Below are 16,706 nucleotides of genomic sequence, written 5' to 3'. Positions count from 1 at the left end.
AATTAACTTAGAATGTATGTGTTGCCACCCTACTATTATTTCAAAACATAACATACTGTCATAAATTGGGGAAAAAAATATTGTGATATGCTACTTACCCCAACATAAGAGGTAAGATGGATATTGATTTTGAGCAGTCATGTAGTATATCACATTTTAGTACACACTTTCCATACCCACTCAATTCTTGTTATTTTTCAAATAATTCACAAGTGTAACTCTGAAATGTCAACGGAGCACTGAACATATACCAGGCTTTTTATTCTCAAAGCAGTTTACATTTAATTCAGCTCATGCAAATTTGTGTTACACCCTGTGGGAGGACACCCTATAAAAGTATACATTTAGAAAGTGCTATTGTCAGTCTCCCCCACAAAAATAAAAAACACATGTAATATTGAAATACTGTAGGAATGACATTTATTAATATGGAGGACTGTTTCTTCCGTGGAGTGCCAATATGGCCGACCGGTGACTTCAGAGCTTCATATGCCAATACTTAGCATCCAAAATCCAGGGTTTATATACATCATTGGTAGCCACATGGCCGCACAAAAAATAATAGGTTCCCACTAGATAGCACAGCAACAAAGTCGAAATTGGCTATATTGTAAAAATGCATGAAAACAATTATTTTTTTGGTCCTCGTTTAAGGTTAAGAGTGATTGGTTAAGGTTAGGTTTAAAAATCACATTTTAATAAAGAGAAATTCTGGGGTTCGTGACTTTGGCTGTAATAACTAGTAACGACCAAGAAAACTGCCTGCAGCCAAACAAGCAGCCATTTTGAACACGCTGTGTAGTAGCTAGCATCTAAATACGTTAGCTAGGGGCCTTCTTTACCAAACATGTTAAATGCTTTAGTAAATCAAAATGTGTGCATCTAATAACCACTGACTTGAGCTAATTTATATTACACGCACAGATAACACAAATGAAAGGCAAATGTGAATGTATTTCGCGTATGTTTTGGGGAAGCTAGACGAAAGCAAGTAGGTAACGTAAGCTAGCTAACGCCAACTGGATATGAAGTTACCATTAGCTTGCCAGCTATTTTTTGTTCCAACTGATTCTCTTATATGATCAACTTACCCATTTTTCAGATCAATTTCCATAAGCTTTCCGTAGCCATTGAAAAATCTTTGAAGGTCTTTTTCTGGAGCATTATAATTAAGTTTTCCAACATAGATGCGAGGCATGATTATTGATCCTCGCACAAAATATCGTAATCAAACTCCAGTGGATATTGTGATTGGTTATTTAACTTTTTGGAGCCTCTAAGGTTGTGACTTTTTAAAATACAACTGGACTTAGTTGGCTGTGACTCACCACATGACTTCAGACTGGACTCATGTGTTTGGTGTCTTCACTGATGAATGTGTGATCCTATCTTCTCTTCTATATCAGTTGAATCTATGGCTTCAACACTGAATAGAGGGAAAACAAGAAAACAGTTAGTGGCCTAGGGCTACACATATTCATATTCATCATCATGCACATACAAACATCAATAAACTCAGGGATGTGTAAGGGAAGTTGTAATGCAGTATGTTGGATTTAGAGAGGAAGCTATTGTCATAGTAGGAGCACCAAGGCAGCCTATTAGAAGGAGTGTGAATGACTCACTCTCTTCCTAGCTCTCTCTGGAGCTGGAGGAGTCGATCCTCGTTGATGGGGTACAGGTGGAGAAGACCAGCCCTACCAGCAGTAGGGTGATGGGCACAGGGGCAAACAGCACAATAAGAGCAGTCACCACGTCCTCACTATGGCTACAAGCACCTGCACGATACCCCACAAAACTGTAGTGCAAACAAGCATACATACAAACACACATTATACACACACATAACATAAATACATATATTGAAATAATAGGGTGAAAGAAACATATACAATGTATTCGGAAAGTATTCAGACCCCTTGACTTTTTCCACATTTTGCTACTTTACAGCCTTATTCTAAAATGGATGAAATTGTTCCCCCCCTCATAAATCTACACACAATACCCCATAATGACAAAGCAAAAACTGTTTAAAAAAACAACAACGGAATATCACAAAAAATGAAATATCACATTTACGTAAGTATACAGACTCTTTACTCAGTACTTTGTTGAAGCACCTTTGGGAGCGATTCCAGCCTTGAGTCTTCTTGGGTATGACACTACAAGCTTGGCACACCTGTATTTGGGGAGTTTCTCCCATTCTCTGCAGATCCTCTCAAGCTCTGTCAGGTTGGATGGAGAGTGTCACTGCACAGCTATTTTCAGATGTTAGATCGGGTTCAAGTCCGGGCTCTGGCTGGGCCATTCAAGGACATTCAGCGACTTGTCCAGAAGCCACTCCTGCGTTGTCTTGGCTGTGTGCTTAGGGTCGTTGTCCTATTGGAAGCTGAACCTTCACCCCCACTCTGAGGTCCTGAGCGCTCTGGAGCAGGTTTTCGTCAAGGATCTCTCTGCACTTAGCGCCGTTCATCTTTCTCTCGATCTTGACTAGTCTCCCAGTCCCTGTCACTGAAAAACATCCCCACAGCATGATGCTGCCACCACCATGTTTCCCCGTTGGGATGGTGCCAGGTTTCCTCCAGACGTGACACTTGGTATTCAGGCCAAAGTGTTCATTCTTGGTTTCATCAGTCCAGATAATCTTGTTTCTCATGGTCTGAGAGTCCTTTAGGTGCCTTTTGGCAAACAGGCTGTCATGTACCTTTTATTGAGGAGTGGCTTCCGTCTGGCCACTCTACCATAAAGGTCTGATTGGTGGTGTGCTGCAGAGATGGTTGTCCTTCTGGAAGATTCTCCCATCTCCACAGAGGAACTCCGGAGCTCTGTAAAAGTGACCATCGGGTTCTTGGTCACCTCCCCGACAAAGGCCCTTCTTCCCCGATTGCTCAGTTTGGAGGCCATTCTCCAAAGACATCTAAAAGGGACAAATGTGCATTTGCTGATTCAAGATGTATTAGTTGATTTATTTAGATGCAGCCCAGGCTAGGATTTACCTGAAAGGCAAGTGCAGCAAAGAGGAGGCCAAGGACCAGATCTAGGAAGAATCTTGGTGGTTCTAAACTTCTTCCCTTTAAGAATGATGGAGGCCACTGTGATCTTGGGGACCTTCAATGCTGCAGAAATGTTTTGGTACCCTTCCTCAGATCTGTGCCTCGACACAATCCTGTTTCGGAGCTCTGCAGACAATTCCTTTGACCTCATGGCATGGTTTTTGCTCTGACATGCACTGTCAACTGTGGGACCTTATATAGACAGGTGTCTGCCTTTCCAAATCATGTTCAATCAATTGATTTGACCAAATTTGGACTCCAAATCTAGTTGTAGAAACATCTCAAAGATGATCAGTGGAAACAGAATGCACCTGAGCTCAATTTCAAGTCTTATAGAGAAGGGTTGGAATACTTATGTAAATAAGGTATTTCTGTTTTTTATTTTTAAGAAATGTGCTACAATTTCTAAAAACATGTTTTCACTTTGTCATTATGTGGTATTGTGTGTAAATGGATTAAATATAAAAAAATCTATTTTAGAATTAGGTTGTAACGTAACAAAATGTGGACAAGGGAAGGTGTCTGAATACTTTCCGAGTGCACTGTAATAATGAAATGACATTTTACATAATGAGGGGGAGAAAAAGGGAGAGGCAGAGCAGGAGTAGGTGGATAAATGACTCACTGTAATGTCATGGTTGAGATTCTAACAGACAGATCACCCCCCAGCTTACTGCAGAAGGCATAGCAGGAGAAAAACAGGGGCTCCAGGTCCTTGCAGCAGAGGTTTCTCAAGGCAAAGTAATCTACCACATCCGGGAGCATGGACCTATATGAATAATAAGAGACTGGCTCGCAAATCAGACCACACGCAGATATTGCACCAAACACTGTCTGGGTGAATCGATTGAAGTGTAAAACAGTTTATATTAGTCAACTGGCCAAGTGTCAAATCAGCATATCAGAATATTCAACTCTTGACAGGCTGTCATGGGGAGTTATGAATGAAGTATGCCCCTAGTCACACAAGTCAGCATTGTGTGTGTGTTTAGACTCATTCAAAGTGACAGAGGCAGAGACAGAACTGGAGCAGAGTGCAGTTCAAAACGGAGACATGGCCCTGAGCCAAAGTCTTGGCCTTCTAACTGCAGTGTGCTGACTCACCAAGGCAGCAGGAACATGGTTGCCAAGCTGAATCCTAACATCACACACATGGCCACAAAGACAGGCAGGTTATTGGGTACACAAGCTATGATTGTTACAGCTGGGATGAAGAGCTATAAATAAATACAAAAACATTGTAAGTCTCAAATAGTAAGTATTTCTGCATAAACATTGTCATAAAGGGAGAAACAATGTTATGCTCACAGATAGGCCTATGAAGAGTGTGGTCTTTTTCCCAACTTGTACCAGGATTGCCTGCCACAGTGGAACAGCTATAATGGTTGTTATCTGTTAGGACGAAGAAACAAACAATATCAAACAACAAGAGGATGTCTTGTGGCTGTAGTTTTCCCTTAACTAAGGAAATGACAGAGGTTAGCTTCCAGCTACACATAAATATATCACATCATAAAGAGTATGATATGCCAGATTAGATAACAATTGTGTTCTGTTACCTGTGTATTGGGCCAATTTGCAGTCAAGAGGGTGTGGGTGTGTGATATGACTATGTGTGAGGTCGACGAAACTTAACAGAACTGTCTTACCAGCAGAGCCAGGAGAAGGTGTTGGAACTGGGCCCCAAGCCCAGCTACATGGGTACAGAACAGTGCAAAGACATCTAAAAGGGACAAATGTGCATTTGCTGATTCAAGATGTATTAGTTGATTTATTTAGATGCAGCCCAGGCTAGGATTTACCTGAAAGGCACGTGCAGCAAAGAGGAGGCCAAGGACCAGTCGTTGGTAAGGAATGTGGCACACTAACATCTTTAGAGTTGTGAGATAGGACAGACGCACTCTAGCCAGACTATAGAGGGGAGCTGGAGACAAAATCAGAGAGAGGTATTGGCGTTGTAGAAAAAATACATTCAAAAGACTTACCAAAACTTTCGTTCCAAGCCCATCCTTTAGCCCACTTCCAGAACTAGACTCTTGAACACATTCTACTGAACCTGGACCTCTCCTGTGCTTTACTCTGGCAGTTCGAAACTGACCCCTCTCTAACCCTAATTCTAGTGTTCTGACCCTTGACTCACCCTGCTGCTCCTTCACCCCCAGGAAGAGGACCAGGCAGCAGAGGAAGAACAGCCCGCCTATGACCAGCGCTGAGGTCAGGAAAGCCTTACACTAGGGAAAGAAACCTCACAGGTAAGCAAAACTACACAAGCACAAATGATTCACATGTATGCCTTATGCACAAAAAACACCTAGGCCTATGGGTAAACAAACAAGACAAATGCACATACTTGAAATGCAAAAACACACATGGATGCAAGTACATGCACGCACACACACACACATGCACACAAATGCACACACACACACTAAGAACAGTTAATTACTGTGTAATGTGATATCCCTGGGACTAGGTAAGTTCACTTCCACTGACAAAGAAATTCTGCTAAACCAACAGCGTAGAGGAGTGTTATGTCCTTCAGTGTGTGTGTGTCAGTGATGGGTTAGGTTAGTGTTTGTAACTGGAGAGTAGTTACTTGTACCATGCCCTGCTGTGTAACTCATAATGGTAGTACCATGGCCTGTGGTGTGACTCATAGTGGTAGTACCGTGGCCTGTTGTGTAACTGTCTGTGGCGCAGGGGTGTCAAGCTGTTGACAGGCTGCAGCCCTCTCTGTGTTGTATACAGCCACAACCTGACCCTGAATTGCTGAGGCCACCAGCATCGCCAGCATTTCCACACTCATCCCTATCACATAGACAGGGAGAGAAATAGACAGACCAAGGGACTGGTGAAGCTGAAAAAAACAACAACTAAGAAATGTATGATTTTATACATTTTTACTGTATTCCATTCATTCATAAGATGGAACACGAGAGAGAGTGGATGTCAAGCTCTTACTGTAGGCTGTGGTAGAGTCTCTGTCTCTCTGGTCTCCACCCAAAAACATGCTCAGCGAAAGATAAGGCACATTAAAACACTGTCAGGAGATAGACACAGAAACCATGGTGATGGTGCAAAAAAAGGGACATGTGATACTGTACTGTGAGTCAATAATTGCACCTTGTATCCATGGACACGCTGACACAGGAAGAGTATGGCACGCAGTAACCCTAAAGGAAAGTGATCATTATCAAGAGGCAGCGATGATAATCCTGCAGAAATCAGGCTACAGAAAGCAGCTAAGTGATTTGTTTGGGATACATACAGTAGTAATGATAAGATAAGTGGTCCTCTGTAGCTCAGTTGGTAGAGCATGGCTTTTGCAACGCCTGAATAATGGTCTCGATTCCCAGGCCCATGTGTGAAAAATGTATGCACACATGACTAAGTCGCTTTGGATAAAAGTGTCTGCGGTTTTGGCCCGGGGTAGGCCATCATTGTAAATAAAAATGTGTTCTTAACTGACTTGCCTAGTTAAATAAAGGTTAAATAATTGTAATTTTAATTTTTGTATATATATTATTTTACAGAAATGGAGCAAGGCAAACGAGGGTTGAGGATGTAGACTAGAGGATTAAGACTTGGAGATGGGGCTGAGTGTGAAGAAAGAGAAGAACAGCCTTGATGTTAACAGGCTGAAATGTCTCATCCAGCGGATGAAATTGCAGATCTTACAGTCATGAGGGTCTCAAACAGGCAGCTTGCTGTGAGGTACCAGGGAACACTGAAGGCTTGAGACATGGAGCCTTGGGGCATGAACCACAGCAGGACATAGGAGAGGACCCCAAAAGGCATAGCGAGAACCACCCTGAAAAACACAAATATACAGAAAGGGAGGCTCTGAGAAGGACAGCAAGAATGGATTGCACTGGCCAAAATCAATATAAAAATGGAAGAGGTATTACAGTTTTTCTCAGTCGCTTTGGTGCATTTCTTAGATCAAATGTGCAATTCTTGAAACTACTTGTACAAATTCCAAATCATCTAGTCACTTGTGCACATCATTAAAGCAATTTCTTATTCATTTTGAGCAAATTGCAATTGATAATGTACAAGTGTCAGCTTTTTCCACATTATCAATTGCTCATGTCATGTTGATCAAAATGTAGTAGATGGTTCTCTGTTGAATAGTCTTACCCCTCAAAACATCTAGGCATTAGTTCCTTGCATAAGCCATTACATGCAAAATTGTTGAACAATTTGTCATAAACTGTCAAGCATAGTTTTACACATTTCTATTAGACCTTTTGTACAAAAACGTGAATTGATGAATCGTGCAGGTGAAATTGACCCTCACTCATGAAGGAATGTAAAGTGTTAGTTCAACCAACAATCAACCAGTTGTCTAAATTTCTCAAAGGTGCATCTCATGAAGAATCAATTGGCAAGCATATATAGACAGACCAAAAACACAGAGTTGCAATTTTCCAATAATGGATGGACCAGGAAATGAACAGGGTCAACAGCCAAGAGGAGGAGGAAGAAGAGGAGCAAGGATGCATGGTGGAAAGGCAAAACAGAGGAAGAGGCAGAAGAGGACATAGGCTCCACCCGGCACAGCCAGAAGAGGACTGGCCACCCCACATAGCCTGGTTCCTCTCTAGGTTTATAATCTCCACCCGGCACAGCCAGAAGAGGACTGGCCATCCCTCATAGCCTGGTTCCTCTCTAGGTTTATAATCTCCACCCGGCACAGCCAGAAGAGGACTGGCCACCCCACATAGCCTGGTTCCTCTCTAGGTTTCTTCCTAGGTTTTGGCCTTTCTAGGGAGTTTTTCCTAGCCACCGTGCTTCTACACCTGCATTGCTTGCTGTTTGGGGTTTTAGGCTGGGTTTCTGTACAGCACTTTGAGATATCAGCTGATGTACGAAGGGCTGTATAAATACATTTGATTTAGGCGCATATCTGATGACATAAGGGCCACTATTGTAGACCATGTTGTCAATCATGGTCTTACAATGGCTGAGGCAGGTCGAAGGGTGCAGTCGAATATTGGGAGATCAACCGTGTCCTCAATAGTTCAAACGTTTTGAAGAGAGAACAGGTATGTCCACCAATGTACAGTGCACTGTTACTGTATATAAGCAGTATACTGTATACTTCCTACAATGCTTCATATTACAGTAGTCCACTTGTATTTCACAGCATACAGAAATATACTCTATACAGATACATACTGCACCTTACATGCACCCACCTGTATGTTTTACAGTAAAATGTGTGTTTGCATAGTTTTTGTCTATGTGAAAGTGTGCGATGCATCACTGTATTGTTCCCCACATAGGACTGCAAGATTACCTCAAACCGGTGGCAGAGGACGCCTTTTCACACCTCAACAGGAGGAGGCTATTTGCACCATGGTCCGAGCAAACAATGCCATGAGACTCAGGGAAATACAAAGGACCATTATAGAAGACAACGTTGTCTTTGAAAACATCCATACGGTTCGCATCTCAACCATCGACAGGGTGCTGCATAGAAACCAGATGAGTATGAAACAGCTGTACCGTGTACTATTCCAAAGGAATGAGGACAGAGTTAAGGAGCTACGGTACCAGTATGTACAGGTAAAACATATATCTATGTAACTACTTTACAGCAACATTTTATAGAGATACATAGTACAGTAAGCATAAACTGCACACATTTCCATTGTTGTGGAAGGAACATGCAATATATGTACATGTTATGTCACTCTTCCTTACCAAAACAAATTAATCTGTGTGTTCTGGGATATAGCGTATAATGGAGTTGGAATCAAGTTAACCCTCCCAAATGCAGAAGGCGGGGTCGGAATATCATCGGTCACAGAGCTACTGTGGATTTGCCAGGCCAACGGGGAGGAAATATCACCATGTGTGCTGCTATTTCGGAGCATGGTGTCCTAACCCATATCCCCCTTATAGGGCCATACAACACCCAGCATCTACTCAACGTTTTAGAGACTCTCTACAGGGCTCTCATCCCTGATGATGAGAGGGGTCTGTTTAGAGAGGATTTGCCAAAGTATGTGGTCATTTGTGATAATGTGAGTTTCCATCGATCAAACATAAGGCAATGGTTTGTGACCCACCCGAGGATGCTCATAAAATTCCTCCCACCTTATTCACCATTCCTTAAGCAAATTGAGGAGTTATTTTCAGCATGGAGGTGGAAGGTGTACGATCGTCAGCCACACACATAGATGACCCTGCTGGCTGCAATGGATGCAGCATGTGAGGACATCACAGTAGACGCCTGCAGAGGATGGATAAGGCATTCCAAAATATTCTTTCCACGTTGCATTGGAAGGGAAAATATTCGGTGTGATGTGGATGAGAATATGTGGGTCGACAGACAGGAACGTCTGGATGTGAAGAGACAGCACAACAGTGCTGCGGGCAAAGTTGTGCCTTAGGGGTGGTTTCCGGTGTTTCTTTCTAATTTAGTTTTTTTTCCTTTGTGCCTCTTGGGTTGTCCAGTCTCTTTCAATCAATAACCCACATACAGTAATAAGTAAATAGCACTGTTAAAATTGATATATGCCATAGAAGTGCAGCCTTGTGCATTTTCAATACAGTAGCTGTCATCCAAACTGTAGCCTAAGTTTACATCAAATCAAATCAAATGTATTTATATAGCCCTTCGTACATCAGCTGATATCTCAAAGTGCTGTACAGAAACCCAGCCTAAAACCCCAAACAGCAAGCAATGCAGGTGTAGAAGCACGGTGGCTAGGAAAAACTCCCTACGGTAATACTGTCAAAGTACACAGTTACATTGACAACATGCCTAAACATTTTGACGACCTTGTTCGTGAACAATGACTCAATGACTTATCATTCTGATGACACTGACATGATCATTGGCATGAATATTTACTTTTGAGAGATGTACTAAGGATTTTTAGTGACTGACTAGCTTTAGAAACATATCTATTGTATATTGCAATTTGTACAAATTGTTCTGAGAAATGCACTTATTATTTTGCACATGTTAGGGATGATGTGAAAAATGCACCAAAGCGACTGAGAAAAACTGTATTGAGATCCACTGACCATGGCATGAGTTTGCCAATGGGTGTCCAGCTACTGCGGCTCACCAAGTACCCCACCAGTGGGTCTGTTACAGCATCCCAGGCCCGACTCACAAACAGGATCAGAGAAACATAGAAGGCCTCGATCTGCAAAAGAGCAAGGTACAGACGGGACTCAGACACCCCTCAGAGCCTGGTTCTTCTCTAGGTTTCTTCCTAGGTTCCTCCCTTTCTAAGGAGTTTTTCCTATCCACCGTGTTGCTACATCTGCATTGCTTGTCGTTTGGGCTTTTAGGCTGCAGATGTAAAAAGGGCTTTATAAATAAATGTGATTGATTTGATTGAGACAGAGATCAGCCTAGAGAGGTTACACAGACAGACATGAGACAGTGGACTAGACAGACAGACATGAGACAGTGGACTAGACAGACAGACAGACAGACAGACAGACAGACAGACAGGCAGGCAGGCAGGCAGGCAGGCAGGCAGGCAGGCAGGCAGGCAGGCAGGCAGGCAGACAGACAGACAGACAGACAGACAGACAGACAGACAGACAGACAGACAGACAGACAGACAGACAGACAGACAGACAGACAGACAGACAGACAATGAGTAACATTACTGACCTGTACAACATTTAGCAGAAAAATCTGTAAGGAGAAGCCAATGGCAGCAGTAGTAATCTGATATGGCACAACTCCCCCGGCATAGCACAGCTTCCTGGACAGAAGAATCCCTGCCAGACGCTACAGTGATCGGATATATTACAAAGACACATACAAATTGGTCAGACATGCTTGAGAGAGAGTGAGAGAGAGCGCGAGAGAGATTGTTAGGTTGTTAAGTGTTATATTTAATTAATTCAAACTTTTAAAGCTTACACGATCTCATGTTTCTCTGTCCTATTCCACAGTGGAAAACATACCCTGTTTTGGTGTACAAAGCACAATAAAAGGTTGTTAACAGTGTTATATTTAACAAATTCAAACATTTAAAGCTTACAGTGGTCTTGCATTGATGACTGTCCTTGCATGTGTTTCCATCTTGCCGTTCAATGGTGTGTGTGTGTGTGTGTGTGTGTGTGGGGGGGGAGCAGCCGATCCTTTGGAATTAGGACTCTCCCGTGGTTACAGTCCACTGCTTTTAATCAGGGCAAGGTGTCTGGTAATATGTCCGAATATAAACAATGCAGCTATTCCCTCCGCAAGGCTATTAAACAAGCTAAGCGTCAGTACAGAGACAAAGTGGAATCTCAATTCAATGGCTCAGACACAAGAGGCATGTGGCAGGGTCTACAGTCAATCACGGACTACAAGAAGAAACCCAGCCCAGTCACGGACCAGGATGTCTTGCTCCCAGGCAGACTAAATCACTTTTTTGCCCGCTTTGAGGACAATACAGTGCCACTGACACTGCCTGCAACGAAAACATGCAGTCTCTCCTTCACTGCAGCCGAGGTGAGTAAGACATTTAAACGTGTTAACCCTCGCAAGGCTGCAGGCCCAGACGGCATCCCCAGCCGCGCCCTCAGAGCATGCGCAGACCAGCTGGCCGGTGTGTTTACGGACATATTCAATCAATCCCTATACCAGTCTGCTGTTCCCACATGCTTCAAGAGGGCCACCATTGTTCCTGTTCCCAAGAAAGCTAAGGTAACTGAGCTAAACGACTACCGCCCCGCAGCACTCACTTCCGTCATCATGAAGTGCTTTGAGAGACTAGTCAAGGACCATATCACCTCCACCCTACCTGACACCCTAGACCCACTCCAATTTGCTTACCGCCCAAATAGGTCCACAGACGATGCAATCTCAACCACACTGCACACTGCCCTAACCCACCTGGACAAGAGGAATACCTATGTGAGAATGCTGTTCATCGACTACAGCTCGGCATTCAATACCATAGTACCCTCCCAAGCTCGTCATCAAGCTCGAGACCCTGGGTCTCGACCCCGCCCTGTGCAACTGGGTACTGGACTTCCTGACGGGCCGCCCACAGGTGGTGAGGGTAGGCAACAACATCTCCTCCCCGCTGATCCTCAACACGGGGGCCCCACAAGGGTGCGTTCTGAGCCCTCTCCTGTACTCCCTGTTCACCCACGACTGCGTGGCCATGCACGCCTCCAACTCAATCATCAAGTTTGCGGACGACACAACAGTGGTAGGCTTGATTACCAACAACGACGAGACGGCCTACAGGGAGGAGGTGAGGGCCCTCGGAGTGTGGTGTCAGGAAAATAACCTCACACTCAACGTCAACAAAACTAAGGAGATGATTGTGGACTTCAGGAAACAGCAGAGGGAACACCCCCTATCCACATCGATGGATCAGTAGTGGAGAGGGTAGCAAGTTTTAAGTTCCTCGGCATACACATCACAGACAAACTGAATTGGTCCACTCACACTGACAGCGTCGTGAAGAAGGCGCAGCAGCGCCTCTTCAACCTCAGGAGGCTGAAGAAATTCGGCTTGTCACCAAAAGCACTCACAAACTTCTACAGATGCACAATCGAGAGCATCCTGGCGGGCTGTATCACCGCCTGGTGCGGCAACTGCTCCGCCCTCAACCGTAAGGCTCTCCAGAGGGTAGTGAGGTCTGCACAACGCATCACCGGGGGCAAACTACCTGCCCTCCAGGACACCTACACCACCCGATGTTACAGGAAGGCCATAAAGATCATCAAGGACATCAACCACCCAAACCACTGCCTGTTCACCCCGCTATCATCCAGAAGGCGAGGTCAGTACAGGTGCATCAAAGCTGGGACCGAGAGACTGAAAAACAGCTTCTATCTCAAGGCCATCAGACTGTTAAACAGCAATCACTAACATTGAGTGGCTGCTGCCAACACACTGTCATTGACACTGACCCAACTCCAGCCACTTTAATAATGGGAATTGATGGGAAATGATGTAAATATATCACTAGCCACTTTAAACAATGCTACCTTATATAATGTTACTTACCCTACACTATTCATCTCATATGCATATGTATATACTGTACTCTAGATCATCGACTGCATTCTTATGTCACTAGCCACTTTAACTATGCCACTTTGTTTACTTTGTCTACATACTCATCTCATATGTATATACTGTACTCGATACCATCTACTGTATGCTGCTCTGTACCATCACTCATTCATATATCCTTATGTACATATTCCTTATCCCCTTACACTGTGTATAAGACAGTAGTTTTGGAATTGTTAGTTAGATTACTTGTTGGTTATCACTGCATTGTCGGAACTAGAAGCACAAGCATTTCGCTACACTCGCATTAACATCTGCTAACCATGTGTATGTGACAAATAAAATTTGATTTGATTTGATTTGAGTCCACTCCAGATCACCATTTGCTCCTCGACGGGGTAAAACTTCAACATCTTTCTCTACTTCTGACTAGACAATAAACAAACTACGAGTATCTGGTAACAATGAACACATGCACACACATTCATGCTGTGCGTGCACACGTCTTAATCCCTTGTGACATTGGACTCCTACCGAACAACCCTGGCCCTTTGAAAGAGAGAAACTCCTGTCGCGGTCTATTTCAGCCCTGTGAACCCACCCATTAAAGTACTACATTGTTTTAACACAAACAGGTGTTAAAACCCCTGTAAATTGAAGCCTTTAGATCGCAATATCTACTAAGTTACCATATGGAATTGTTTTAAGATGGTCATAAAATGTATCATTTAGCCATTCGATTTAGTATTTTAGGCCCTCTGTAGGTATAAAAAAATATGTATGCAGTACCGTTCAAAAGTTTGGGGTCACTTAGAAATGTCCTTGTTTTTGAAAGAAAACCACGTTTTTTGTCCATTGAACAACATAAAATTGATCAGAAATACAGTGTAGACATTGGGAAATGTTGTAAATGACTATTGTAGCTGGAAACGGCAGATTTTTTTATTGAATATCTACATAGGCGTACAGAGGCCCATTATCAGCAACCATCACTCCTGTGTTCCAATGGCACGTTGTGTTAGCTAATCCAAGTTTATAATTTTAAAAGGCTAATTGATCATTAGAAAACCCTTTTGCAATTATGTTAGCACAACTGAAAACTGTTATTCTGATTAAAGAAGCAATAAAACTGGCCTTCTTTAGACTATTTGAGTATCTGGAGCATCAGCATTTGTGGGTTTGATTACAGGCTCAAAATGGCCAGAAACAAATAACTTTCTTCTGAAACTCGTCAGTCTATTCTTGTTCGGAGAAATGAAGGCTATTTCATGCGAGAAATTGCCAAGAAACTGAAGATCTCGTACAATGCTGTGTACTACTCCATTCACAGAACAGAGCAAACTGTATCTAACCAGAATAGAAAGAGGAGTGGGAGGCCCCGGTGAACAACTGAGCAAGAAGGCAAGTACATTAGAGTGTCTAGTTTGAGAAACAGACGCCACACAAGTCCTCAACTGGCAGCTTCATTAATTAGTACCCACAAAACATCAGTCTCAACGTCAACAGTGAAGAGGCGACTCCGGGATGCTGGCCTTCTAGGCAAAGTTCCTCTGTCCAGTGTCTGTGTTCTTTTTCCCATCTTAATCTTTTCTTTTTATTGGCCAGTCTGAGATATGGCTTTTTCTTTGAAACTCTGCCTAGAAGGCAAGCATCTCAGAGTCGCCTCTTCACTGTTGACGTTGAGACCGGTGTTTTGCGGGTACATAAACTGAAATTAGGTGCCATTTCCTGGTAGCTAAAATTTGAACAGTTCGCCTAATTTCAGTTTGTTACAAAACAAGCAAGTAAAGTGTAAATAACGATTGTATTATCTAAACCGCTGTGAAATATATTTCCCATAACAATTTGTTTTCAACTGTTTGAAGCTGGTGTATAAAACCAAAAGTAAAAAAGGTCAAAATAAACATAAAAACAGGAAGCGTAAAAATTGTGCATATAGAACATCTCTTAGAATTGCTTTCAATTAAAATGACAGATCTATAAAACTCACATTTCTATGTGAATTTTGTTGGGTGAATTTTTGTACATATTTTTAAATCTTTTTTATGTTTAGCTCACAGTCCATTGCAAGAAGAAGATAGAGAAGGAATGAAATGCTTTTGAAAAATCTATACATTTTTTCTCACTATAGATCATGAAATGCTCATGTTCAAATGGAGTAAAAACAGCATGGTGGGTGTAGCGGCTACTGTAGCCTACGGGTATGACACACTACCACAGGATGCCGCGCGGTGAAACACCACTTCCCATTTATTTCAATGGAAGGAAAGCTGGCTGTGAAAAGTGGAGAGGGCGGGCGACCTATGGTGGTGCGAAGGTGGTGTGGGAGGCGATGAGAAAGATAAGCTTTTCCCAAGTTTATGCAAATCACCAGCGGCGACCGCTGGGCAATGTCCAATCATATCGAGTTGTTCCCATGACAAATTTGACGCTATGCACCCCAAGGCTGGAAACTTTCTTTAGCAAAGATGCCTGACAAAAATACTATAATGGAAGCAAATGTAAGTGATTATAACATCATAACGAATCATGCAAAAAAAAAATGTATACTTGACAGGATAATGTTAGTTAATATAGAGACAAACTATTATGCATATTTTTTAATCATAAAGTTAATTGACAAAAATCGGGATTTAGCAAGCTAGCTGACTAGCTAACATTAGCAGACTATCTTTATGGGCGTTGGGACATGAGTATGAAATTGTAATTCTGGTTGTTTAATGTTTTAGGGACTCCTGAAACAACCAGGAAACCAGGCTGTCATCTTGTGAAACAGTGGAAGTAAAGAATCTAGCTAGCTAAAGCATTTACTGCAAATTGAATGTACAATTTTGTAAGCTTGCCTTGCTGATACAGTGGGGAGAACAAGTATTTGATACACTTCCGATTTTGCAGGGTTTCCTACTTACAAAGCATGTAGAGGTCTGTATTCTTTTTAATCATAGGTACACTTCAACTGTGAGAGATGGAATCTAAAACAAAAACCCAGAAAATCACATTGTATGATTTTTAAGTAATTAATTAGCATGTTATTGCATGACATAAGTATTGATCACCTACCAACCAGTAAGAATTCTGCCTCTCACAGACCTGTTAGATTTTCTTTAAGAAGCCCTCCTGTTCTCCACTCATTACCTGTATTAACTGCACCTGTTTGAACTCGTTACCTGTATAAAATACATTTATCTCCACACTCAGTCAAACAGACTCCAGCCTCTCCACAATGGCCAAGACCAGAGAGCTGTGTAAGGACATCAGGGATACAATTGTAGACCTGCACAAGGCTGGGATGGGCTACAGGACAATAGGTAAGCATCTTGGTGAGAAGGCAACAACTATTGGCGCAATTATTAGAAAATGGAAGAAGTTCAAGATGACGGTCAATCACCCTCGGTCTGGGGCTCCACGCAGGATCTCACCTCGTGGGGCATCAATGATCATGAGGAAGGTGAGGGATCAGCCCGGAACTATACGGCAGGACCTGGAGAGAGCTGGGACCACAGTCTCAAAGAAAACCATTAGTAACACACTACGCCGCCATGGATTAAAATCTTGCAGCTCATGCAAGGTCCCCCTGCTCAAGCCGGCGCATGTCCAGGCCCGTCTGAAGTTTGCCAATAACCATCTGGATGATCCAGAGGAGGAATGGGAGAAGG

The 16,706-nt window shown here is 42.8% G+C and overlaps 1 protein-coding gene across 1 annotated transcript; it reads right to left on the bottom strand.

Moving 5' to 3' along the window:
* Positions 1–403: 403 nt before the first annotated feature.
* LOC115132632 (sodium-dependent lysophosphatidylcholine symporter 1-like) lies at positions 404–16,481 on the bottom strand. Its single transcript, XM_065021088.1, has 14 exons — positions 16,470–16,481; positions 10,699–10,818; positions 10,095–10,219; positions 6,732–6,864; positions 6,015–6,093; positions 5,722–5,861; positions 5,194–5,284; positions 4,846–4,977; positions 4,703–4,776; positions 4,362–4,445; positions 4,158–4,270; positions 3,679–3,822; positions 1,626–1,798; positions 404–1,426 (listed from the first exon to the last, which is right to left on the bottom strand). Exons 1-13 carry the CDS (start codon positions 16,479–16,481, stop codon positions 1,633–1,635), a joined length of 1,413 nt encoding a protein of 470 aa, XP_064877160.1. The 3' UTR covers positions 404–1,426; positions 1,626–1,632.
* Positions 16,482–16,706: the final 225 nt, after the last annotated feature.

Source organism: Oncorhynchus nerka, linkage group LG7, assembly GCF_034236695.1.
Source record: "Oncorhynchus nerka isolate Pitt River linkage group LG7, Oner_Uvic_2.0, whole genome shotgun sequence".
Lineage (NCBI taxonomy): Eukaryota > Metazoa > Chordata > Actinopteri > Salmoniformes > Salmonidae > Oncorhynchus > Oncorhynchus nerka.
Note: the sequence above shows the minus strand (reverse complement) of the source record. Positions and strands in the feature narration are given on the sequence as shown.

What these genes read in the sequence shown, in the direction of transcription:
- LOC115132632 (XM_065021088.1), bottom strand. An exon ending in TTCTGCTAAATGTTGTACAG is followed by an intron (nt 10,220 to 10,698) that starts GTCAGTAATGTT and finishes GCTCTTTTGCAG; the next exon opens with ATCGAGGCCTTCTATGTTTC. An exon ending in ATCTCAACCATGACATTACA is followed by an intron (nt 1,799 to 3,678) that starts GTGAGTCATTTA and finishes TTTGCACTACAG; the next exon opens with TTTTGTGGGGTATCGTGCAG.